The sequence below is a fragment of the Falco rusticolus genome, chromosome Z (assembly GCF_015220075.1).
Source record: "Falco rusticolus isolate bFalRus1 chromosome Z, bFalRus1.pri, whole genome shotgun sequence".
NCBI lineage: Eukaryota > Metazoa > Chordata > Aves > Falconiformes > Falconidae > Falco > Falco rusticolus.
Window position 1 is genome coordinate 56,826,888 of NC_051210.1, and position 27,589 is coordinate 56,854,476.

Genomic DNA, 27,589 nt, shown 5'->3' on the forward strand with positions numbered 1-27,589 from the left:
CTCAGCTAGGGACTGAATAGGTATTGTGTTAGCTTTTCTCCAGAAGTCTTTCAAACATTTTTCTGCACCATTTGCCTGTGAGTGTCATAAAAAGAATCTCCTGGGTCATAAGAAACTGGCAGTGGGTATATTCCAGTTTAACTTTTAAATGTTTAACAGATCCCAAGCAAAGACAGATTTTCAAGTGGGTAAAAATTAATTTACTGAGGCGTTTATACAGTGTTACATTGTGCACCACAGTACTCTGGAAGGTCAGTCAATAGAACAAATGTAGATACATGTACCCAACTGGTCAATAAGAGCATCTTGCAGTTGTTAGTGTTTGTAACTGTTGTTTGTTGATATTATGTGGTAGATTGTGGAACTCCTGTTTTCTGGAGACTGTTCAGGTAACTATGCTGTAAATTGGTCCAAAGAAAAAAAGGTGTGGATTTTGGTCAGAAATCTTGTGTTTAAAAGAAAAAAAAAAAAAAAAAAGGCACTGATCTATCAGATTTGGAAAACTTCTACAGAAGCTATTCGTAATTAATGGAAATATATTGTTCATCATGGAAATTAAAAAACCTGTCAGTGTGTCTTCTGGGTGTCTGTGTATATGTGCTTGTTGCTGTGCAGCGAGCAAGAATTCCAAACTTTGGAAACTTGAACTTTTTCTTATCATTAAAATATGTACATATGTAGAAGGAGGATAAAGTTAATTGACTTCTTTTATGGTGAATAACTTCGTGTTTTTTTGTAGATGGTATTTAAAATGTAATTGAGTTACTGCATTTTACAGTTTAATACCCTTTTCCAAACTGATGGTCCAACTGATCGGATGGTTATTTTGTAAGTTCACTAGGTTTAAATGCACACCCCTCTGCTTCAAGTGACCACTGCTGCTTTGTTCTTTTTGCTTGGAAAGTGTTGCTGTAAAGGAGAAATAAAAACCTTTGCCTCAGCAATAACTAGTTATAGCCATGGTATAACTTGAAAGGGGTGAATTCTTCATCTCCCTTTTTTTCCTCTTTTTATTCAGTAGCCCCGGAATAAAGGTACTACATAGCAGGAAAGAAATCACTTCAAGCTTTTGCATTTTCAGGAAAAGGCAGTTACAGTATATACTCAAATCCAGGATGCTTCTAAATCTGAGTAGAGACTATGTACTGAATACTGAGTTAGGGTGGAAAATTAAAATAGTGTTTACTCTTTACCTTAGTAATAGGAGGGTGAGGAAGATTAATGGAGGAGGGACTTTCAGGGATTCACTGCTGTGATACCCTGTGTGTGACTGCTACTCCATGGCAAGTGGCCCAGCAGAGGCTGTAAAGAGGAAATCTATGCTGACCCTTGGATTCTGAATTTCCAAAAGACAAATAAAATTGTGGGTTTGAGTGCAGGAAAGGGTAATGAAAATTTATGTATGGAAGAGGTTTTCCAAGATCAGAATATATTGAGACAACCTTCTTCAAAGACGAGTATAAATAGTAGAACGCAATACTTTTCATAGCATGTTATTTTACTGTTTTCCAAACTCCAATATCATTATGTGGGGAACTTAAAACCCCAAAACACCGCATTTTATTTAACATTATTTCTTGGTAAGCATTCCATTTGTTTATGTTAATGTTTTTATTACAAATATATTTGATTTTGTTGCTCTGTAAATCTGTGGTGTTTAGACAGTGTTAGGTGGGTGATTTTTATGTCACTTTGTTCTGACTGTTACCAAAGAATGTTAAAGTCAGAGGGGAACAGCAGAGTATAGGAAGGAAGGAATAGTCTTTTTCAAGTCTTGAGTCCCTAGGTTTTACTTCTTTCTGTTCCCTGCAACATTCTGTCACAGGGTTCTTTGATTTATTTTTAAAATACACTTCTGTGATTTTGCATGTGGTGTTTGAGGTGTCATTAAAGTGAGTCATTTTCAGCTAAAGAAAATAGTCCTGTTTTGGACCTTTAGAATGCATATTCATGCGTCTTCAAATATCTTCAAAATTTCCATTATGCTTTTGATGGCTTTCTTTGACAGGGCTACAATAGAGGAGGCATATTCAAGGTCAATGACAAAACTAGCCAAATCAGCGAGCAATTACACACAACTTGGGTAAGTAGGTGTACGTAAGAAAGAAATACATAACTGCACAGATTCAAGCTTGATTCTTCAACATCATCAATAAAATAATCAGGTACCATAACTTTGTCACCTTTAAAAATGTTTGTTAGTTCTTCAGTAACCATGCAAAATATCATGCAGCTATGACAGAAACAAAGACAGTACAGTTCTTTGTTCACAGTTTGAAAAAATCCAGAGCCCAAACACAGAGGAACTGTCTTTCCTCTGTGTTTAAAGCTGAGTTCTTTTCAGACATAATAAAGAACGTGACTTTCTATTCTGTGCTTCCAACCCTATGGTAATTACTCTGAGGAGGGAACATGTGGTCCACAAATGTGGCAATAAATTTATTTATTTATATTATTTCTGCTTTCTGGAGTGTCTTCTCTGTCCTCAGAGATGTTAAGAATGAGAGTTTTCAATAGATTTATTCCATAGTTTAATTAAAGCTTTCTAAGTGAGGTATGTTTTTAAAAACTGAATGATTGATGGTTGTTTTTTCATTAGAAAGATGATGCCAACAAGAACTCAGACTTCTTAGATGAGGCTAGATTTTTTTTTATTTGTAGTAATAACAGCTAGAAAGGGAGCTTTCGTCAGTGCATAATTTGATACCAGTTGCTGCTGCTCTTCAAAGGTTCTGTATCTGCATGTTAGTTTGAACTTCAGTGCTTTAAAAACTGTATAGTACTGATTTTTCAGCAGTGTTAACTAGGAAACTGAGGTAAGAGTGTGTCTTTAGTAGAGAAGCCGTAGCTGGAGAAGTCCATTCAGTATAGAAATCTGAATCTGAGGAATGACCTGTCCCCCACCTCCCTGTCCCATACAGTTAATCTCTGTTAATAAGTAAATCCCTTTTACTGGCAGACCATCTTTGCCAATTTTTTTTCCCAGTATCTTGTAGCTGTAATGATGTAAGATAACTAGAAACTTAACTAACCAAGTAATTTCTGATTTGTTTGCACTTTTCAAGTATATGCATAAAAGTACTTCTACATGTTAAAGTATTTTGAGCTGCTCTTGCATCATCTTTAGGAATACCACTTGGCATTATTGTGTGCTGATGATAGAGAAGATTAAGTGACCTGTGCTGTGTTTTACTCATTAGAGTTAATACAGGTAAAACATAAACCATGGAAAAATTAGTAGATAGGATTCCAAAAACATTTGAAAATTATTTAATAAGAATATGTAGCAGTTGTTGCAGGTTTTGTTTGTTGCAGTTTTAGAAACAGAAGTGAACTTCTGTGAACTTATATACTTCAGCACTATTTTAAAAATAGATCATATACAGCTAAAAGGAAAAAATCCAAATGAACATTAAATACTATTTTCCTCAATCTAGGACATTTGCACCGGTTTGGGATGTTTTCAAAACCTCAACAGAAAAACTAGCAAGTTGTCACTTGGATCTTGTGCGAAGATTACAAGAGCTAATAAAAGAAGTTCACAAGTATGGAGATGAACAAATCAAAGCTTACAAAAAGGTTATTAATTTTTTTTCTTAAATATGTCCAGTGACTAGTTAACATTAAAATTAAAATGGATTGGTTTTGACAATCATATGATATTTGGCAGACTAAAGAAGATGTTTCAGGAACATTGGAAGCAGTGCAAAATATTCAAAGTATCACTCAGGCCTTACAGAAATCAAAGGAAAACTACAATGCAAAGTGTGTTGAACAAGAACGTTTGAAAAAGGAAGGAGCAACACAGAGAGAAGTTGATAAGGTAGTTCTGTGACATCTTACTTTAATTCGTAGTCTTGTCAATCAGTAACCTGTATTCACCTTGTATTAGTAAGTGAAATGCTCAGAAGGGGTTATAAGTAGTTAAAAGTAGTAATTGTGACTATTTCATAATGTGCATGACATTTTGAATACCTAGTTATGTTTTGTTTACACTTACTCCTTATCTCTTCTAACTGCACTGCAGTTCTAATCCTGTATTTTTTGAGTATTTGCATCATATGATAATTTTTTTTAGTGGCTTTTACAGAAATTGCATGTAATTCTTTAAGCATCTATGATGGTTTTGGATAAATATCCTTAGGTAAATATTCAATGCCTTGGTATTGAATTGAGGAGTAGGAGGTTTTGTGTTGTCCTTTCAGTGAAACAAAGTAGCTAATTACATGAGTATTTGAAGTCTGTTCCATTGAGAAGAAAAAGAAGTTAACTTTACTTTCAGTGCTAATTTAGAAGGTTCCAGTTTTATGGACCAAAAACCCAAGCGATGTGTATCTTGATGTTGTATTTAATACTGTCCTTGGGTTTTGGGGGAGTGCAATCCATTCACAGAATCACAAAATTACTAAGGTTGGAAAAGACCTCTGGAGATCATCCTGTCCAACTCTGCTGCTCAAGCAGGGCCACCTAGAGCCAGTTGCCCAGTACATATCCAGAGCTTTTGAATATCTCCGAAGATCAACCTCTGCGGGCAACCTGTTCCATTGCTGACCCACAGAGGAAAAAAGTGTTTCCTGATGTTCAGAGGGAGCCTTCTGTGTTTCTTTTTGTGCCCATTGCCCGTGGTCCTGTCACTGGGCACCACAGGAAAGAGGTTGGCTTTGTCTTCTACATACCCTCCTTTCAGGTATTCATATCTATTGATAAGATCCTCCCTAAGCCTTCGCTTCCTCAGGCTGAAAAATCCCAGCCCTCTCATGGAGGAGATATTCCAGTCCTTTCATCATCTTTGTGGCCCTTTACTGGACTCTCCAGTATGTCCATGTCTCTCTTGCAATGGACAACCCAGAACTGGAGGAGTACTCCCGGTGTGGCCTCACTAGTGCTGAGGGGAAGGGTCACCTCCCTTGACCTTGCTGGCATCACTGTAACTTTTTCCTGTTTTCAGGAAACTAAATAGTAGAGAAAAAGAGGTCATGTTTCCCTGTCTGTAATGATGTCTTCTCTTTTTTAAATCTTGATACCTCTGCCTATTTCTGTTCCAATTGCCTGATCTGTGTAGAACCCTGCCTGTTAGAATGGTCTTAGTGCCTCTTATACCGCTGTCTTCATGGAGCGATAGAGTTGGTTATTGTCTTTTTGCTGGTGACAAAAGTGATCCTTTGACCATGTTCTTCTGATTGTTTTGTCTTTGATATAGATGTATTTTTCCAAGCTTCTGTCTCGAGTGATAGTCATTGTTGGATTCTAGACATGAATCAGAAATATGTGGGTTGGCAGGTGTTTTCCTACCAGTGTATTCAAAGTATAATTTTTCTGAATTCTTTTAAATAGATTGAAACTTTTCAGTAGAAAAAGTTGACGTGATAGAAGGTTTGTTTTTAAAATGTAACATTATCATTTTTCAGCTGGAAACAAAAAAATGTCCAGTCTTCCTGATGTCTACATGAGAAGGGAGAAAGAGGAAGCACTGTAGGATGAAGGCCATTTTTTACTGCTTTATGCGTATCCCCTAAATACTTCTGTTTGAGCAATAGGCCATAGTTTAATGCTTTGCAGATACTTAAAAAATGTTTCCAGTGTGAGCAGGTGACCATGACCCTCACATCTCTTCAGTCATGTCTTTATTCAGGTTTACACTTGTAATTTCAGAAACACGGTGACAAAGATTGTATTCATTTATTTTTGGTAGAGAATAGGTTTATTACTTTTAGCACATGAGAAGTGTTTTCTGTCAAAATCTCATAATAACTTCTTAATCAGAAAGCAGAGGATCTGCACCAATATGCTGAGAGCTTATCACAAAGCTAAATATTTGGAAAAATACTTTATTGAATAATCTGAGATATCTGAGACCTTGCAATTTTCATTGCAGCTGAAAGTCAGTGTGAACTTGTGTAATAATTTCCTGTTGTTCTCTGACATGTGAACTTCTCTATTTATAGTGACTTGACAAAAATTCGTTGACTGATCCCTATTATTTCACTTGCTGTAAATCTGCTAAATAGAGTTCTAGCAGTTGCTGCACCTGAGAATAGACATGTCCTGTTTTCAGAAGAGATTACTAATTAATCATACAGTGTTCATGTGTTTTATCATTTTGTCTGTCCTGCTGAGTAGTTGGTTTTTGTAGGTGCTCTTCAGCACATAACACTTAGGTTCTGCTTTCATTAAACATTACAAGAGACAGAGGACATTTTGATTTTGTCAAAATACTATGCATATGGCGTTCAATTACATAACGCTCTACAAAACCCCTTGGTTTTGAAGTCTTTTAACTTGGCATTTCCTTCCTTTTAAATGGTTAAGTTTGAAATAACCTTATTGCTAAGTAGTCTTAATTATTTTTTAAAGGAAGTGTTCATAGAGCACTTTGTACTTGCAGTGTAGTAAATGGCATTTGGAGAGCAAGTTGGGACTGTTTTCTTCTTGGTAATTCTCCTGTGTGAATGTGCAAAGTTAGGAATCATGAAGTAAAATTCAGAACAAGTAACTGGTGAGTTGGATACAACCTGTCATGCTTTCCCTTTAATGCCTGAAGGATCCATATTCTTCATGCAGTGTAGTGTTTTCAGGCTCTGTTACGCTGGGTTTAGAAGACTACATGGTTAAGATCTGCTTAAGCTTTCTTTGTAACTGGAAAAATGGAACTGCAGGTTTGGTTCCTTTTCCTTTGAAGTCCTGGTTGATGTTTCCCCAGGTGAACAAGTGCTAGTACTATCCTGTTGCTCATGAGTTTCAGTTATTTTTCTCTTGGAAATTGCAGAATATAACTCTTTCCTGAGGGCATCTTTGTGTTAATTAATTTGAGTTAATAGATAGTGGTCAGCTTTGCAAGTCATTGCAAGTGATAAACAGTTTTTACTGTGGGAGAGATGAAATTAATTTGAAAGAGGGAAGGAGAGGTATTCAGAGCTAGAACAAATAGTAAATACACAGCTATCTTTACTGCTATCATTAACTACTCAGGATTTCTTCTGAGTTACAACTGATGGGAAATTTCAATGAGATAAAGTAGGCATGTTGAACAAAGAGGCTAGAAAAATGCTGGTGTTCAAGTTTATTTTTATTTTCATTGGCTTTTAAGTAGGAAATAGCAAGAATATCGAAGGTTTGAAAAAATCCATATCCTGTGTCATGCTGTAAACTTTGAAAATAACTTCTTCTCTAACACGAACAATCACTTCATTTAATTTTGTTTTGCATGTAATGTTGGGATTCTCCTGTATTTTGCTTTGTCTTTTGAGAAACTCCCAGAAAGATTTTTTTTTTAATTATTAGTAACCAATAATGGGAGAAAAAAATGAATAAATTATAAAGACAAAAAGGACTATTATAAACAACACCGTGCTGCATAAATTTGGCCATCAGTGTGTTCTGCATTAGCTTCACTTTCAAATACCTCTTAATCTTAAAACTCTCGTTGATGTAATGTCTGTACTTACAAATTGCTTCCTTCATTTCTAGCAGAGAACTGTACCTTCTTGGGTTTTTAACCATTGAGTCTTTCAGAATTGCACAACCCTGCATCATTCCTGTTGCAAATCTAAATATTTGACAGGAGCTAATTTGTTAACTTCAGCAATACAAATTTGATTTCAAAGTAAGTGTATTACAGATTTGTCATTGCTGATAAGGGGAAGAGATTTAAATGAAGTAATTGCTTGGTTACTGTTTTATGTGGTTTATGCATACCTTTAAATAGAAATCTCTAATGGCTTGAATCTGAGTTATTTGGTGGTGAAATTCTGTTATGACACTTAACTGTTTTGATATGCCCCTGGTTACTTTTTATAGATCATCCCAGGCTTTCTTTTAATAGTGACTTTAAAAACCTTGGGTCAGATTGTATGTGTGACATTTGACACTTTTTTTTTTTACTGATCTGCAGGCAGCAGTTAAAACAAAAAAAGCTACAGATACTTATAAACTGTATGTGGAGAAATATGCTGCATTTAAATCTGATTTTGAACAGAAAATGACAGAAACTGCACAGGTAAGTGTTACATTAAATGAGTTACCTTTAAAATAGATGAATATATGCTATTTCATCTATGAAGGCATCTGAAATCAAAGCTTTTGGAAAAGTGGTTCAAGATAGAATGGTCTCCTTTGGAAATTAATATGAACAATTATGTCAGAAATAATATGTTTGAAGGGCAAACACTGACCATGTATATTGTGATGGCACTGGCCTTGAACGACACAGTTGAGCACTAGCAGTCTAGAAAGACTTTTTGAAGATATTGTCAGGAAGAAAACAAAATGAACTCCTGGAAATATCGTAGATGCATTGTGATCACGTGGGAAATCCTGTGAATTGCTCTAATTCCAGAACTGATTCATAGGAGTTTTACGTTTTGGGATCCATCATGGTTTTTTCATTATTATTGCAGCAAAACATTTAGTTATTTGCTAAAGTGTCTTCCCAGGGTTTACCTGAGGTTGTAAAAAGTCCTTATATCTGTTGAAGTTTCTAGGGTTTTTTTTAAAGGCTTTTGATCTGTGTTCCAGAGGGTATCAAGTTCTCTGTATCATTTCATATGCTGCTGCTTGTTACATTTTAAAGTTTCTCTTTCAAATCTGTTGATACCAGACTTTTTTTACTGCCCCAGATTTAAAAAAGCAAACATCATCATTCTGATTTTTATGGTTGACATATTTATTTCTACATGTTTCTTGGTTTAGTAAAGCTTTTACAAGATAGGAAATTTCTTTTTAGTTGAAAATTATTTGCACTTTTCATTGTTTTCAAAGGTTCAATTTTTAGGCATAGATGAAATTATTAGAGAGATTCAGTCATATTTGTATTTTTGACATCTAATTGTTAGGGTTTTCCGTAACTCCTTGGAAATTAAGATTTCACAGCATGAGTATTATTTAGGTTGGCATGTAAAAAGCTGCCCTGTCCTAAACTGTAAACTGCTTTCCTACTTCGAGAACTTCGTTAGAATCCGATCTAATTCATCTCTGAATAGATGCTCAACACAGCTGTTAGAGAAAGGAAGCCACATATATCACATACCAGAACTCTTCTCTCCCACCCCTCCATCCAGGCATTTGCAGCAAAGAATTGCACAGGCATGCTACTGCAAAATTCTGCTCTTGACATGACTGTTACATTAGGAGTCTTGACAATCTGCCCCTGAAGAGTTCACAGAAGGCATCTTTTTGTGCAGTATCTTGACGTGGTTCTGGTTGAAGGAGCTGTACTCCCTATGCTTTTTCTTTCCAGTTTGAGTTAAATTTGGTTATGTGCATTGCAAATGCTTGAGGCCAGCTGGATGAGGTTCAAGAAGGCTCCGTGCCGGGTCCTGCACCTGGGTCACACCAGCCCCACACAGCGCTACAGGCTGGGGCAGAGCGGCTGGAAAGGGCCTGGTGGGAAAGGGCCTGGGGGTGCTGGTCGGCAGCCGGCTGGGCATGAGCCAGCAGTGTGCCCAGGTGGCCAAGGAGGCCAGCAGCACCCTGGCTTGTGTCAGAAGCAGTGTGGCCAGCAGGGCAAGGGAAGGGACTGTCCCCCTGCACTGGGCACTGGTGAGGCTGCACCTCGAACCCTGTGTTCAGGTTTGGGCCCCTCACTGCAGGAGGGACGTAGAGGGGCTGCAGCATGTCCAGGGAAGGGCAGCAGGGCTGGGGAAGGGTCTGGAGCACAGGGCTTGCGAGGAGCAGCTGAGGGAGCTGGGGTTGTTCAGCCTGGAGAGGAGAAGGCTCAGGAGGGACCTTATTGCTGCCTACAACTACCTGTGAGGAGGCTGTAGGCAGGTGGGGGTGGGTCTCTTCTACCAGGTAACAAGTGACAGAGTGACAGGACAAGAGGAGATTGCCTCAAGCTGCACCGGGGAGGTTTAGATTGGATATTAGGACAGATTTCTTCACTGAAAGGGTGGTCAAACATTGGAAGAGGCTGCCCAGGGAGGTGTTTGAGTCACTGGACTCAACCTTACTGGAGGTATTTAAAAGACATGTAGGTGTGGAGCTTTGGGACGTGGTTTAGGGGTGGACCTGGCACTGCCAGATTAACAGTTGGACCTGATGATCTCAAAGGTCTTTTCCAACCTAAATGATTCTATGATTATTCTTCATTCCTTTTAAAAAATCTGTCCCTTTTAAATATTATTTCAGAATTTATTTTGAAGTGTAAAACAGTGATGATTGCAGTTACTCACTGCTATAATAACACTTTATTTAAAATAAAAATTCAATAAGAGAACTCATGGGTACCATGGTTGAGGCCATACGGCCTGTTGTACTTCTCTCTCATCTCTGATGTGTGAAGCTGTGTTTTCAGTATGTTTTAAATGAGTACTGCTGATAAATACAGCAGTTGTCCTAGTTCCATGCTTCTTCCTTTGTCACTTATTTGTGTGAGGAACTACCTTGCAGAACTAATCCAGCTAAAACTAATGTTTGAAGGAAGGTTGGCTTTAACCCAGAAGAGACGAGACACTTATGGTCTGGTTAATTAAGAGATCTCACAATCATTTGTGCTGGCACAAATGCAGAGGCAATGTAGTACCAAGAGGAGAGAACTGCATCTTTAAGCTGGTTTAATGTGTGACACTGGTGTGGACTCACTTGCACGTGGCAGTTTGTTTAGCATTGTGTATCTTTAAGTAAAAACATTTGCATATCAGTTATCTTTTTTATATCAATTATGGTATCAAAAATGCCTAGGGCAGTTTGACTAGGATTAGGGTTGGAATTGGCATGTATGATTACAAGCGCTTGAGAATTTTTAGTCTAGGCAACCTTTTAAACTTAACCAATATGTATCTTAAAACAATTCTTGGAAGCAAGTATAATATAAGAGCAACAAAAGAATCATTGAAGTGTAACATTCCTCCTGGAAGTTTTCCAGAAGTAATAGTAGGTGGGATCAAACTGACATGTGAATACATACTGCTGCTACCCAAAATGGTAACATTTTTTGTAGTGTTCCTGTTAGTGTAGCTATTGTATATGCTCAGTAAGCATTCCAGTAACTCCATCATTGTGTGGTTTGTATAGTGTGTGGCTCTTCTGGATCAGGAAGTTCCCACCCTGTTTGTTATTTGCCTTGCTCTGGAAGTTACTGAACCGCCACTGAAGCAGATCCTGTGAATGCTTCTGATCCACTGCAGAACAAGTTCAGTCAGGTGGCTTTAAATCTTTATAGTCTCACAAAAGCTGTCTGCAGTCTATACTTTTACCTTACAAGAAGGAGAATGTGTTTATAGCAGTTGACTTACTGCTCTTTGAAACAGTAAGAAAAAATTTAACAAGTATGATTTCAATAAGCTGGCCTTGCTAAATTGCCCTGTAAACTTGTTCCAAGTAAGCAAGAAAGCTGCAAGTAACGAAAAGGAGTTCCTGTTTAGAACTGACAGAAGATAAACATGAAATGGGTTTTGTTGTCAGTGAATTAGTGGAGGAAAATGTAGGGGCTTTCAGCAAGAAGAATAGCTGAGCTCTTCAGTATGTACTAAAAAAAATATCCATTTGAAAATCATCTACAACAGAAGAAGACAAAAGTAACAGCTTATTTTGTATCTAGGGACAGAATATAAAAGTGCTCTTTCTTCAGCTTTCTTATTTGTGTTATTAGGTAGGTATTATGTATTTAAACCAGGCTGAGATGTAGAGGAGGAAAAAAAAATCTTTTTACTGTATCAGATGTTACAGCTGGGGAAACCTCACCATGCTTTTGGGCTGCTTTGTTGTTTTGGATTTTTTTTGGGAGGTGGCGGTGGGGGGGCAGGGGGGGAGTGGGTAAGCAGGGAGCATGGGGAAGTTGGTTAGGATCTGGTTGGGTTGGGTTGTTTCCCAGTACAAAAGTGGTACAAAGTTACCTCTCTCTACAGACCACGCTTACCTAAATATCTTTACTTCCTTAACTGCAGCAGCCCTTTTAATTAAAATTTTAATTTTCACTTAACATGATAATGGACACCTTGTCACTTTCCACAGCTGGCCACATTGGAAATAAAAATTGCCATTCTGCCAGTAAAAGTCATACCTGTGGAATTTGTTTTAAGTATAATGGTGTAGCTGCATCTACAGTTTGGTTGTAGGAGAGCTACTTTAAAGATGATGCAGTAGGAAAAATAACAGTGCCCATGAATATGTGGAAGCCCACTTCTACATGAAACACATCTTAGATTATCTTAATTTAGAGTACATTTCACCTGAAACATACTAGTTCAGAAAAGAAAACCAATGAGGAGTGTGAGCATTCTCAGCTGACTCAGTGCAAAATCAGTAGGCTTAGCTTAAATCTGCCTTATACTGTTCACATTCTGTTTTTCTGAGGACAAACATTTTGAATTGCAGTGGTGTTACGCCAGAAATCATGTAGTAGTCCTCATTTAGCTGTTCCTTTTCTCAGTTAAACTCCACCAATCTTGTTGTATAAAATTTACTTATTGTTCCTCTTCTGTCATTTACAATCTCACCTGCAGTTATCAGCTGAAGTGACTCATGATATGTGATTTTGAGAGGCTGAATTTTGAAACATACTATCTTCCTAATCTTGAATTGCAGGTTGTTATTTTTTGCTGGTTTTATTGTGATTAAAGAAGCAGCATGTCCTGGTTTTGGCTGGCATAGATGTAATTTCCTTCTTAGTAGCTGGTGCAGTGCTATGTTTTGGGTTTCATGTGAGAATAATGTTGATAACGTACCCATGGTTTTAGTTCTTGCTAAGTAATGTTTATACTAAGTCAAGGAGTTTTCAGGTTTTTAGGCCCTGCCAGCGAGAGGGCTGGAGGGGCACAAGAAATTGCGAGGAGATACAGCCAGGACTGCTGACCCCAATGGGCCAAATGGATTTTCCGTAACATACACCATCACGCTCAGTATATAAACTGGTGCGAGTTGGCCAGGGCCTGCCGATTGCTGCTCAGGGACTGGCTGGGCATTGGTCAGTGGGTGGTGAGCAATTGTATTGTGCATCACTTGTTTTTTTCCCTTGTGGATTCTATTCCTCTCTCCCCTTCTCATTGCAATTGTTGTTGTTGTTATCACTATTATTATATTTTATTTTAATTATTAAATTGTTCTAATCTCAACCCTCAAATTTTACCTTTTTCCCAAATCTCCTCCCCATCCCTTTGGGACAGAGGGACTAAGCAAGCAGCTGTGTGGTACTTAGTTGCTGGCTGGGGTTAAACCATGACATGGGAAAATATAGTTCACTGTTGTTTAGAAATTGGATTTGACAGAAATTCCTCACGTTGAAAGATTCTTCTGGGTAAGGTTGTCTTATGCAATTGTTGTGCAGTTGCTAAGAAAGTATATCTTATTTGCCAGATTTTTCACCTTGCTAGAAGCTTTTTTTAAAATCAGGTAGCCCAGTCAATTATTGGAAAGGCTCAAACAGCTAGAAGTGCTAAATTACTCTTCCAACAGTCTTCGGTCCTATCTAGAACTGCATAGACTTGAGTTTTGATGATTCTGCTTTTGAGCAGTCTGTTCAAGAATGATTTTTTAAAAAACATTGTAAAACTTATAGGAAAACATGCATGTTTATAAACAGCAGTAACGCTTACTTAAACTTGGACAGCTAAAGATCCTGTTGATGATGATTTCTCATTTGTATTGTACCTTAAAACACTCAGTGGCTTGCATTTGTGGTGTCATTAACATTACAGATTTATTTTAGTACATCTTTTTTCAATGGACTGGTCATTCAAAAGTGAAAGTAAACAATTTGGTTAGTGATTATATCTGTGATATGAATTACATGGTTGTGTTATAGTAGCTCATTTTATTCTTTGATCAGAACCTTTTTGTATTAGATACTGTACAAGGCCAAGATGGCTCTGCTTCAAGGATTTTCAGTCTTAAGTATAAACAATAAATAAGAAATAGGGAAACAGTTGGGGAAGGGGGATGCTTTCCACTGACATAAGACCAAAAATATCCCTGAATGGCCAACTGTTTTGATATAAATTATAGAGAAGAGTTTAAAGGAGACTGGTACCTCTGTTTTGATGAGTTTTATAGGGAGTTCAGACCAAACATGAAGGAAACATCATTGGCATAATTTCAAAAGCTGACTTTGTGTTTGGGTTAAAATTAAGTAGTGGAAACAGGTACACATTGGAAGGACACATTGTGTACATGTGTTGACACACCAATAGTGACTGACAGCAGATAGTACCATAAGTAGTTTTGAAAGCAAGGGAATATAGTTTATATAATAAGGCAATCAGTAAAATAACTAATATCACAGAGGGTGACCGTATCCTCTGTAATTAAGGGGAAGGCTGCTGGAGACAAAAACTAATTTTAATCCCCTTGATTGATGGCTAGAGAGGCACGTAAATATGGCAGAAGATTGAGGGTTCAGAAGTTAGAAGTACTTGTCTGTATGGAATTGTGTTTGTGAATCACAGTAGCAGGAGGTGTGAAACATGGAGAGATGGTCTTCAGAAAACCCTGTACAAACCAGACAGAGGATTAAGTGGTGCGTCAAAGTCTGGACACACTTGAAAGGACAGTTACAGAAGTAGGAAGAGAACTAGCAAAGAGAAGAAGTAAACAAAGATTTCAAGACAATTATACTTGTCTGTTGGGGAGGATGAGGACATTTTTAGTTCTGATCTTTGGCTAGGAAGGCATCATTGAAAACACTGGAAGAGATTTTGAAATGGCTGTTGGCTGGAAGTCTGCAAAGGTTATATATGGTGAGTTTAAAAATCAAAAAAATGAATCATATGTAAAGAAGCAAAGGATGTAAGTGTTAAAGGAAAAATTCACACAGATGGTGGGTACCACTAGGCTTGCTTTAATCACAACTCAGAGTTGAGCCACTATCTCAGTGAGTGGCAGAGAACAAAGGGATGCAGCACAGCTTAGTACACACTTATAAAATCATTAGTCAATGTCCAGAGGTTTTTAGACGTTCCCTTTGGCCTTGTCAGTTCTGCAAATCCATCACCTGACTGTCCCAGGTGATTCATCTATTCGGTTCCAGTCTCTGCCTCGGTTCCAAGGTCCTCCTCGGATCATGATCTCCTTTCTGCCTGCTTTAACTCACATAGTCCTTCAAGCACAATTAGTCTTTGAACAAGCAATTCCTATTCACATATACTATTTTTTTTAAAAACACCTGCGTTTCTGAGAGCACCTGTGTATACAAATTGATCAGCTATTGTTTCTCTATTCTCCTACTGATTAACTTGACTAAATTTTAAACCAGCCTTGGATTAGGGCTATAAAAGGGACAAGGCCTGGTTCTGCCATTTAGTAGCTCCAGCACTTTAAATTTCTTAATTCAAAATACATTTTCTTTAACAGTAGGTTTAACTAGAAAAAGAGAAAGCATGTGTATATTGTGAGAAGGAGGAGAGGGTGCTAAGAAGGAGGTGGAAAGCAGATCCAAAAATAAGATTTCTGGGTTTAGGTGAAAAAACGAGACTCCTGAATAAGAAGAGGTTTTGGTTTTTTTAAGGATCCTCTAACCCTGTTTTCTTTTGGTAGAAATAGGTCAGATTACGTGGCCGGTTAAAGAGCTAAGTAAAAGAATTGGATGATGGTTATGAAACGATATATTATATTTTAAAGTACATTATTTTGTAACTCTGAATTCCACACCTTCCTTTCTTAAACATTGTAAATACCGTGATCAAGGTCCGGAGGGGGAAAAAAAGGCCGATTTCTTTTTTCCATTTAGTGTATTTAATTACTAGAATTTCAGGTTTAGTATTTCAAGAAATATTTCCATTATGATTAACTGTTTGTATTGCTTTACAGAAATTTCAAGACATTGAAGAAACACACCTTCTTCGCATGAAAGACATTATAGAATCATTGTCAAATACCATAAAAGAAATTCATTTACAAATAGGAGAGGTAATTTTTATATTATCATTTCTTTGTTTGAATTATGCTACATAGTTTTCTTAACCATTAAATGGAACATTTCTTACTGTCTTTGTGTTAATTACAAGATCACATCTTTCAAATGATGGTGAGTTCAAGATAAACTCAAATTTTGATGGCTTCCTGTTCCATTTATAAGTTCAGTATAGCAAAATCTACAGAGTCAGTCTGAATAAATTTTGTCTTAACAGAAAACAAAATATTTTGACAATTTGGAGAACTTTTAGTGTATTTCAAAGTTCTGTTCCCTAGATACTGAAGTAGCACTCATTTCACACAATTAGGGTACCTGTGCTTTTCTTTGACTAAAACTTGAGATTATATCTCTCTGAAAAGTTTCTAAATTTTTTTACACACTTTGGGTTTTAAGAACAAAAGTCGTTCAGTAACAGATTTTGTAGTATCTTTTCTTTAGCTGTAAGTTGGTTTAATTATTAATCCTTGTAAGTAGACCTTAATTTTTAGATGTTTTGTGTGTAATTTTATTTGCATACACTTAAGAGTCGATAATCTCTTCAGTTTTGAGGTTTTCTGCTAATGAATGATGGTCACAAGGGTCATGCTATTTATTTCTAAAGCATATGCATACTGTCTTGTTGGAAAAACTCCTTATTGACAACATGTGATTATTCCTTTATCACACCAAAAACATTACGATAGTAATGCTTTTACTCAAGCAGGTGGGAGCTGTGATAATACAGTAGTTACTGTTCACACCCTTAACTGGTGGTGGCTTAAGAGACTGTTCATATTCCTGACATAGACATGTTGCTGACAAATGCAGAATATGATACATAGACAAGTTGTTTACATGGAAGAAATGGATGTAAATCCTAGACCTGTCATCAAGCTATATTCTTCCATTCTTAATTTGTATCTGTATTGTAGTCACACTTGCTAATACTGAAACAAAGAAGGGATTTCCTTCATAAAATGCCTGTTAATTTGTGGAAGCCCTCTAATATATTTTATAGGGAAGTATTTGGATCCTTAACTCTAAAGAAAACCACTTCTTAAAGTTAATTACATTTTTTTCAATTACTGCTTTTTAAGTTCTTTTTATGTGTGGTGTCTATTTTTTGAAGGTACATGAAGAGTTTATTAATAACATGACAAATACTACAGTTGAGAGTTTAATACAGAAATTTGCTGAGTCAAAAGGAACTGGAAAGGAGAGACCTGGTAAGAGATTAAAAATAAGGGTAGGAAATGTTGATTTTGAAATTATAGATTTCCACTCCTAATAAAAGGTCAAACAAACAAATATTTGTTAATCTGTTATATTTTTAATGTACTTATTTCAAATTTTCAAAATTAATTAGGTTTAATATTAAATAATCCATAGAAATCCACAAATTATTATGTACATATAACATTTGTGTTCATAAAACGTGGCAATTTGTAGCTCTGAGTAGACCTTCATGGAAGCTTTTAAACTATACTGTTCCTTGGTATGACAGTGAAATTTGTCAAGAAACTTCAGTTTCTTGCACAACCTACGTGTTGTCTGCTATGTGTTTCTGTATAAATTCTATTTCAGAACTTTATTTAATAGAAGTTTATTAATATATTTAGAACAGGTGTCTATAAAGCTGGTTATTGAACTGCTGCAACAGTTGCATGAGTTTATTTGGTTATCTTACAAAATTACCCATTTTAATAGATTGTATATGGAGTGTTTCTTTACTAAGCAGTAAATTGAGTAGTACTTTCTGAAAGTATTGCTTTTCGGGTGTGGTGTATATGACTTTCCTGGACTAGCATAAAAAGACAATCTCACATTACTGTGTATCTAGCATTATAGGAAAAATGAAGAGTTCACTTTAATATTAGGGCATGAATACAGAGTCACTAGGTGTGTGAATACAGAATTTCAGTAGTGCTGTTTTCTATTCAGCACTGGGACTCTTGACTAGTATCTCTGTCTTCTGCTATAGAAGCACAAAGGCTTTTTCAGAGTGAGGATGTATTACATAACAGAGTAGAACTTGAGAATTTATATTAAATTGTTAAATATGTTTAGCAGGTATCTTACAATACCTCTGCGAGGTGTTTTGAACATAACATTGTTTCATGTTCTTTCTGTGATCCACTAATGCTGATATCTGAGTGGGCTGAGGTAAGATTGTACATGGAACAATTTTCAAATGTTTCCTGTGTATTTTGCAATTTTCCAGTAAAGATTAAAAAAGGAAAAGTATGAATCTTAGGATTTCAAATTCAGTTGGTCTGATCAGGATAAAGGTGTGAAAATTCAGTGTTCAGACCTCTTGGACTAGCTATTGCCGAGACGTTGTGGCTGGGAATCTCCATCTTGCATTTAGGATTCTGAGTCCCTGAGTTCCAAAGACCCTTGCTAATGTGTCCTAGAGCATTGTGCGCTTCAAGTCATTTATGTTATTAGTGTGATTTTTTTGCTAGACAACATAGTAATTGTAAGAAAAATAACACTTTGCTTTTTAATTTAGTGGGAGCAGTTATACAAACTCTGTACTTGCTGCTTTACAGATTTTTCAAATCCTATTTGTATTCTCTGGGGCCAAATAAAAGCTTTTGCAATAGCAAATGTAATTTCTTCAACTCTTTTAGTAGCAAAGTATTCAAAGAAAAGGTAGTGTGTTTAGTGTGGAAGTGTTTGCACCTTTAATTTTCTTTACAGTGTTAAATTATTGTGTTGATATCAACTTTATAACATGGTGCAGAGGAAAAGCACAGGCAAATTCAGCAGTAAAAGAATCAATTAACAAGAAGTTATGAAGTGTCAAAGACTAGAGACACCAACTGCTAGTGATGTTAATTACAGTTACTGCTTCTATTATACTCATTTTATTAACTTAAGAGTTATGCAGCTTTGATAATTACAAAAATCTGGGAGGCAAAGTGAGGTATCAGTCTTCTAAGAATGAAATGGAAATGTCCAGTGTGGTAAACACTGCTTTTTCTTGATTAAAAAAAATACTTTTCTTCATAGCAAAGTATTTTAACTCATGGAACGAATGTTGAAAGTCTTTCTCTGTGTGATGTATTTATTAATTAGGCTGGAGGAACATAGCTCCTCAGATAAATCTAAATGTGCAATGTAAAAATTACACTGACTTGGTGTATGAAACAGCTGCAGAAAAAAGGTCTTACGGATGCTTAAGATTCCAGTCCTAAATCTGAAGGAAATGCTTTGAAATTCCCCAGGACTATGTAGGTCTTCTCCCTTCCATGTTATTTGTGGGCTAGTATACTAAGATGATGAGTTGCTTTCTGAAATACTGAATTCTGAGAACAAAATAAACTAAAATGATAATACATAACGAAGTAGTTTATTTTAGTATATTCCATCTATAGTTAAAGTTCCTTATAGCTCACTTGCTTCTGTTTAATCTGTAAAAATAAGAATTAATCTGAAATTAAGTACAGAGGAGGGATGTTTTATTGCATGGGCTATAAAGAATTTACAGTAAGATTTTCTAGATATAGGCAATTTTTTTCTTAAACATTCATCTGTGTATCTGAAATTTCTTTGTGCAGTAAATTCCTTTGTACCGGATTATATGGGCTCCCTCTGGTGGCTAATTTCTGTCACCTGAAGTGATAATATACAGGGCCTTGTAGAGTTTTAGTTTTAACACTGTTTTTCTAGTACAAATAACGTTTCTTTCAAGCAGTAATGCTTTGTGATTTTTTTTAACTTCACTTATGGACTTTACAATGGCTCTTTTTTAACTGCTACCTAAACAACTTATCTAGTCAGCTTTATCACCTTCTTACTAAATTTACATTAATTTTTTTAAAATCTTAGTTTATTTTTTAGTTTGCAATTTTTAGTATATATACTATATATATATTATATATACAAATACAGTATTTGAAGAAGTTGGATTCATTATTTGTTTTCTCAATTCCATTCAGTGTAAAAGTAATAGCCACATACATCCAGTTGCAAATCTTTTCATTTTAACTGAAGAAAGAATCACTTATTGTAAAACATTTTAGAACAGAAAGAGAGCTGGCAGGACCTGCAGTAACCATTAAGGCTTCAGGTCAGAATTTAATGTGTTCTCTGAACTGTTTCTCACATCCAGAGGGACCTGGGCAAGGTCAAGAAATGGGCCCATGTGAACCTCATGAAGTTCAACAAGGCAAGGGCAAGGTCCTGCACCTGGGCTGGGGCAATCCCAGGCATCAATACAGGCTGGGCATAAAGGGATTGAGAGTAGCCCTGCAGAGGACTTGAAGTTACTGGTGGATGAAAAGCTGGACAAGAGCCAGCAATATGTACTCACAGCCCAGAAAGCCAACTGTATCCTAGGCCACATCAAAAGAAGCGTGCCCAGCAGGTTGAGGGAGGTGATTCTGCCCCTTTTCTCTGGTGAGACCTCAACTGGCGTGCATCCAGCTTTAGAGTCCTCAATACAAGCAAGACATGGATCTGTTGGAGGGAGTCCAAATGAGGACCGTGAAAATTATAAGAGGAGTGGAACACCTCTCCTGTGAGGAAAGGCTGAGAGAGTTGGGGGTGTTCAGCCTGGAGAAGAGATGGCTCCAAGGAGGTCTTATTGTGGCCTTTCAATACTTAAAGGGGGCTTATAAGAAAAATGACAGACTTTTTAGTAGGGCCTGTGATGATAGGACAAGGGCTAATGGCTTTAAACTAAAAGAGGGTACATTCAGACTAGATATAAGGAAGAAACTTCTTACAATAAGGGTGGTGAAACACTGGAACAGTATGCCCCATGCCTGGTAACATTCAAGGCCAGGTTGGACAGGGCTCTGAGCAACTTGATCTAAGTGGAGATGTCCCTGCTCGTTGCAGGAGGGATTTGGACTAGATGAGCTTTAAAGGTCCCTTCCAGCCCAAACTATTTTATGATTCTGCAATATGTTCCTGCTGTTAGGTCTAATAAATGGTAGGTTTGAAACCATCTGTTGGAAGAAAGTTTTGTCACACACATGGTCTTGCAGTGTTCATCAAAACTTGTTGCTCACTTCGGACGAATCAATTTTCTGTTAGTGATAGGCTGTTGCTCCACGTTCTTAGGAAAATTCATTCATTGCATGGCAGAAAATGTCTGCTTTTCTTCCACCCAAAGTGTATGTTAAATCAATAACAGAGATTATGTTTAGTCCAGATTAATGATATACCAATGAGTGCTAGCTTTATTTACCTAATCTTCTAAGAATCCATCAAAAAAATTGGCTTGTTCCAATATGAAATGTTGATACCGCATGAAATACAAATGCTAGGAAGTATGAGCTCATGTTCTTCCTAGATCTTATGTCTGAAATTGGCATGATAATATCTAATGCATTTGATTGCCTTTATAGCTGTGGTTTATCACAAATTACTTCTAATTTTTAGCTACTGAATTACTGTACCCTGTTCTCATATGTGGGGAGCTAACTGTGTGTTTGTCCCTGTATTAGTTTTTGCCCACTATACAATTTACCCAGAAGGTACCTTGAAGGCCAAGTAAGAAGAATGAGTTGTGTTGCATTGTCCAAAAAACCAGGAATGAAGGCCAAATTCATTAATTAGTTCTGGTGTCATTGTTAGTGGCTGTTGGTAATCTATTAAGTTGTTCCTCTTATTTTTGCATTTTTTTCTTAAAAATCTAATAAGGAAGAAATAAAATTTTGTATTATAATATTAAAAAAAAATTAAAGCCATAATCTTTGTTGGCTCCTGTGCCCTCCAATAAAACAATGATCTGCAGATAGCAACTGCTACATATGCTGTGCCATTATTCAATGTGGGAGGTGTGGTGAGTCATCTTTTAACTGTAATTTAAAAATTGCACAGTCTGAAGAAGCCAGAACAAGATTTGCAACTGGAACACACAAGTAGGCAGAGAAGATCTGGTAAAGAGGAATAGTCAAATGCAAGTTGTCCTTGAAGTATACTAGTAAAAGCATTAGAATGTGAGCTGTGGAAAACACAATATCCAAAAAGATACTGCATGTCTCTTTTCATTATCCATCCAATAAAGTTGAACTTTATGGAGAGTCTAGAAGAAGTTCGCATTTTTTAAAACATTGTAAAATTAGTGCCTGCAATCCATCAGCTCTTTGGATTAAATGATAACAAAAGTACTTTACACTATTTATTGTCCACAGTTGTTGTTGGTCAGTCATCACTGGCTCTTGCACATATATTAAAACATTTGACTTTTGTCCTCCTTATCCGTTTAGATATTAAGAATAATAGTGTAAGTCCTTTTAATCAAGTGGTGCTTCCACAGATAACAAGATTCAGAAAAGGACAAATGTAAAATTCCTATACGTTTCCTTCTCCACAAAATCAAAAAAATGGCAATTTGGTCAATAATTGATCAGTGATGGTGGTTAAAAAAATGTTTGGTCTGTTGCTTTTTGGAGCTAATGAAACCTATTTTGGTTTATTTGCCCATGCAGAAAAAATTGTCTCAAGGCTGCTGGTAACTCCAGTCATGGGAAAGTTTAAGGTCATAGATGTCAAATGGGGACATTTATTCAGGATTATTATTTTTTTTAAATGTTGAAGTTCTTTCTGGGAAGGCTGTTGAGTAGTCTAGACTTGAAAAATTTATCAGTGACTTAGGACAGATTTAATGTCAAGATCTCCACTTCCTCAGAATGTAGCACATATCAGAAAAAAATAATCTTGGCATCCTTGTCAATGTGCTAGTGATCCTTGTCTGTTCTGAGGGAACACGTTTGGGAGCTCTGTTTCTGCAGAGCTAACTCATTTTGTATTTTGAAGTCTTAAACAGTAATGGTTTATTTAGGTATGGCATTCCTGCTGAAAGTGTTGTGGACTTTTCACAGGGTGCAGAACTATTGGTAAACCATAATGTTAACAATTTGGATGGCAAGCAAAGCAGTTTAATCTGGATTCCTTACTAGTTCATTAATGCTGCCAGCATTGTCTGTTAGCAGAATCATAAAGCATTAAAGCTTCAATTTAGTAAACATTTCAAAACCAAATTTTACCTAGGCTTTAATTCAACTGATTTCAGATTCCATGAAACCAACTGGATTGTTGGTTATTTGATTAGAATAATGTTTTATGTGGCTGTCTGTTGGCTGTGCTGGGGAGTTAGTGCAGACTTTGGTGTGAACTTATGATGTGCTGTCAGGTCTTTTTTATGTTGCTTATGTGGGCATTTTCGTCCTAAATCCCTATGGGACTTACTCCTTCTGTGTTTTTTCCGAAGAGCTTAAAGTAAGCTGCACAACTGGAAAGCTAGTGCAAATAGCTAGTGCAAATATGTAAATGTACAGTTGTGCTTACTCCATGTTAATCATAGAATCATAGAATTATTTAGGTTGGAAAAGACCTTTGAGATCATCAGGTCCAACTGTTAATCTGGCAGTGCCAGGTCCACCCCTAAACCACGTCCCAAAGCTCCACACCTACATGTCTTTTAAATACCTCCAGTAAGGTTGAGTCCAGTGACTCAAACACCTCCCTGGGCAGCCTCTTCCAATGTTTGACCACCCTTTCAGTGAAGAAATCTGTCCTAATATCCAATCTAAACCTCCCCGGTGCAGCTTGAGGCAATCTCCTCTTGTCCTGTCACTCTGTCACTTGTTACCTGGTAGAAGAGACCCACCCCCACCTGCCTACAGCCTCCTCACAGGTAGTTGTAGGCAGCAATAAGGTCCCTCCTGAGCCTTCTCCTCTCCAGGCTGAACAACCCCAGCTCCCTCAGCTGCTCCTCGCAAGCCCTGTGCTCCAGACCCTTCCCCAGCCCTGCTGCCCTTCCCTGGACATGCTGCAGCCCCTCTACGTCCCTCCTGCAGTGAGGGGCCCAAACCTGAACACAGGGTTCGAGGTGCAGCCTCACCAGTGCCCAGTGCAGGGGGACAGTCCCTTCCCTTGCCCTGCTGGCCACACTGCTCCTGACACAAGCCAGGGTGCTGCTGGCCTCCTTGGCCACCTGGGCACACTGCTGGCTCATGCCCAGCCGGCTGCCGACCAGCACCCCCAGGCCCTTTCCCACCAGGCCCTTTCCAGCCGCTCTGCCCCAGCCTGTAGCGCTGTGTGGGGCTGGTGTGACCCAGGTGCAGGACCCGGCACGGAGCCTTCTTGAACCTCATCCAGCTGGCCTCGGCCCATCGGTCCGGCATGTCCAGACCCCTCTGCAGAGCCTCCTGCCCTCCCACAGATCAACACTCCCCCCAGCTTGGTGTCATTGGCAAACTTACTGAGGGTGCATTTGATCCTCTTTTCCAGATCATTGTTAAAGATATTAAACAGAACTGGCCCCATTACTCAACCCTGGGGAGCCCCACTTGTGACCAGCTGCCAGCTGGATGTAACTCCATTCACAACCACTCTTTGGGTTCAGCTGTCCAGCCAGCTTTTAACCCAACATGGAGCACACCTGTCCAAGCCACGAGCAGCCAGTTTTTCCAGGAGAATGCTGTGGGAGATGGTGTCAAAGGCTTTGCTAAGGTCCAGGTACACAACATCCACAGCCTTTCCCTCATCCACTAGGCCAGTCATCTTCTTGTAGAAGATGAGGTTTGTCAAGCAGGAGCTGCCTTTCTTAAGCTCATGCTGTCTGGGCCTGATCCCCTAGTTGACCCACACGTGCTATGTGATGGCACCCAGGATGATCTGCTCCATAACCTTCCCCAGCACCCAGGTCAGGGTGACAGGCCCAGATCCTCCTTCCTGCCCTTCTTGTAGATGGGTGTTGCACTGGCTAACCTCCAGTCAAGTGGGACCTCCCCAGTTAGCCAGGACTGCTGATCAATGATGGAGAGCAGCTTGGCGAGCTCCTCCAGCAGCTCCCTCAGTACCCTTAAGTGGATCCCATCCAGCCCCATAGACTTGTGCATGCCCAAGTGGAGCAGCAGGTCAGTTACTTTTTCCTCCTGGGCTGTGGGGACCTCATTCTGCTCCTCCTTGTCCCTGTCTTCCAGCTCAGGGGGCTGAGTGCCCTGAGGGCAACTGCTCTTGCTATTAAAGACTGAGGCAAAGGCAGCATGAAGCACCTCAGCCTTTTCCTTACCCTTTGTGGCAGTGTTCCCCCCAACATCCAATAAAGGGTGGAGATTATTCTTGGCCCTCCTTTTGTTTTTAATGTGTTTGTAAAAACATTTTTTGTTATCTTTTAGAGCAGTGGCCAGTCTGAGTTCCAGCTGGGCTTTCACCTTTGTAATCTTTTACCTGCATAACCTTGTGACATCCTTATAGTTCTCCAGAGTTGTCTGCTCCTTCTTCCGAAGATGCTAAACTCTCCTTTTTCCCCTGAGTTCGAGCCAAAGCTCTCTGTTCAGCCAGGCTGGGCTTCTCCCCTGCTGACTTGTCTTCCAGCACACGGGGACAGCCTGCTCCTCTGCCTTTAAGATCTCCTTCTTGAGGAACGCCCAGCCCTCCTGGACCCCTTGGCCCCTCAGAACTATCTCCCAGGGGACTCTGTCAACCAGGCTCTTAAACAGGCCAAGTTTAAGGTAGCCATTCTGCTGACACTCCCTCCTTACTTCACCAAGAATCAAAAACTCTTATCATCTCATGCTCGCTAAGTGCAAGTTGTCCTGTGACCACCACATCCCCCACCAGCGCTTCCCTGTGTGCAAACAGCAGGCCCAGCGGGACATCTCCCCTGGCTGGCTCACTGACAGCTGTGTCAGGCAGGCATCTGCCGCACACTCAGGAACCTCCTGGTCTGTGTCCTATCCGCTGTGCTGTATTTCCAGCAGACATCGGTAGGTTGAAGTCCCCCACAAGAACAAGGGCTAGTGATCGGGAGACTTCTCCCAGCTGCTTGCAGAATGTTTCAGCTGCCTGTCTGGCTGGGTGGATCCCTGATCCTTACCCACAAACATTGAACCCTACTGTCCCATCACTCAGCTCCAAGCAGTGGAAACAGTCCCTGACATACGGAGCTACCCCACTGCCTCTCCTTCCTTGCCTGTCCCTTCTGAAGAGTCTGTAGCCATCCCTTGCAGCACTCCAGTCATGCGAGTTTCCCCCCATGTTTCTGTGATGGCGACTATGTCATGGTCTTCCTGCTGCAAGTTCCTTCTGCAAGTGCACATTCCTGTTCAGTTAGTGTGTTGTGTTAAACTACATGTTTTCTATATAATGAAGAAATGTACAACAGGGTAAAGTAGGGAAAAAAAAGGGTTAAGAATAACTGTAATTGTATTGCTGCTAAGAATTTTTAGAAACTAATCCTTTCCCAGACACTGAGAGGCTATGGTGTATTGAAGCTTTCTTTGATTGAAGCTACTTGCTTTTTATGTCCTTCAATAATGAATTCTGCTTTGAGAGAAAGATTTGAAAAAGTGCTGGGTATGGCATTTATTTTTTCCATGGGTTTGTTTGATAACAAAATATATTTATAACTTTTATGAAAATGCTTTTCTAGGACACTAAACAGCAACAAAACAGATGGAAATAAATGCTGAAAATGGTTAATACTAAGTTTTAAACAGCTCTGCATGACATTTGAGCTTCTTTTACACAGAGAAGTGTAACAAAGCAAGTATTTATTTTATGTTCCTATAAATTATTTTTCTTTGTATTTTCTGTAAATATTGTGAATATTTTAGTATTTCCAACACTTGTAATTAGGTGCATAAATAGCCTGAAGTGTCACGATTTCTGAAGGCCTGTGCCCATGCGTAATTCCACACAGAAAGCTGACTGAGGAATGAGTTTAATTTATCAACACTGACAGTATCCAAGCAGTTCAGAAAAGTATTGTTTGTAAAGGAAGGCAGACCATTGCTGTACTTCAGAAGTTAATGGAAGAAATTAAGTGTGGATATCTTCAAGGATTTTTATGAGAAGCTGGGCTTGAGGCAGGTAAAAAAGTATTTAAGGGTTCTGTGCTGTAGAGATCTGGTTTTGATAAGGAGCTGCAAGCTCAAGAGCTGGACCATCAAATGTGTCTTAATTCCTGTCCTAGATATCTATTTTATTTTACCTGCAAAAATTGCATCCCTTCATAACCAACAAATGTCCCAAAACTGATGTGGACTTAAGGAAGTCTCATCTGCCAGCATAGATTTTTAATAATCATATATACCTACGTTGCAAACCTGTTTTAGATTGTGATGTATTTATTTTTAATGGTCTGGAGAGTTATAAATGTACAAGTTTTCTTCAGAAAGTCTCTTAATGCAAGTGGAAGACTAGTAGCATTGATGAAAATACCTTGGACAATGTGTGTAGATACAACAGGGCAAAAGCTGCGTTTTGAATGATCTTGGACACACAGTAAGATGAAGTACTGTTGGGTCCTCTTGAATTTTCTTGCTACAAACAAAAACAGTTGCAGCCTGAGGCAAATAATTTCTCAGGGCTGTGGGAGTAAAGCAATGTCCATTTCAGTAACTTAAGTAGGAAGAAGATATTATTAGGTGATAGTTGTCAGAAGATGCAGTAGCATGCAGGATAGGTGCTATGAGCTTTTATGCACCTGAAAATAGAAATAACATCCTGAGATGTGTTTTATGCTAATAAAGAAAATAAGACCTCTACTTCAGTTACATAAAGTAACGTAACCTGACATAGGATGAATTTTCAGGGAAAGGTTTGGGGTTTTTACTTTGTTTGTTGGAGGCTGGTTTTGTTTGGTTTTTTTTAAGATCGGAAACGTTCTTTGGACAGGATTAACTAGGCCGTTAACTAAATGGCCTTTTCAAACACAAGATTTTCACATGAAGCATATTTATCAAAATCAGAAGGAAGAATTGTATTCTTTTCTCTGGGTTTGGGGTTGGGTTTTTTTCT

At 38.2% G+C, this 27,589-nt stretch overlaps 1 protein-coding gene across 4 annotated transcripts in view; it reads left to right on the forward strand.

Moving 5' to 3' along the window:
• Nucleotides 1-27,589, forward strand: part of FCHO2 (FCH and mu domain containing endocytic adaptor 2) — a 99,695-nt gene that overhangs the window by 15,163 nt on the left and 56,943 nt on the right. For all 4 annotated transcript variants that reach the window (XM_037372991.1, XM_037372993.1, XM_037372992.1 and 1 more), the window contains exons 3-8: nucleotides 2,009-2,083; nucleotides 3,438-3,579; nucleotides 3,671-3,823; nucleotides 7,892-7,996; nucleotides 15,739-15,837; nucleotides 16,953-17,049. In XM_037372991.1, coding sequence (XP_037228888.1) covers nucleotides 2,009-2,083; nucleotides 3,438-3,579; nucleotides 3,671-3,823; nucleotides 7,892-7,996; nucleotides 15,739-15,837; nucleotides 16,953-17,049 — 671 coding nt within the window. The remainder of the gene's footprint in view (nucleotides 1-2,008; nucleotides 2,084-3,437; nucleotides 3,580-3,670; nucleotides 3,824-7,891; nucleotides 7,997-15,738; nucleotides 15,838-16,952; nucleotides 17,050-27,589) is intronic.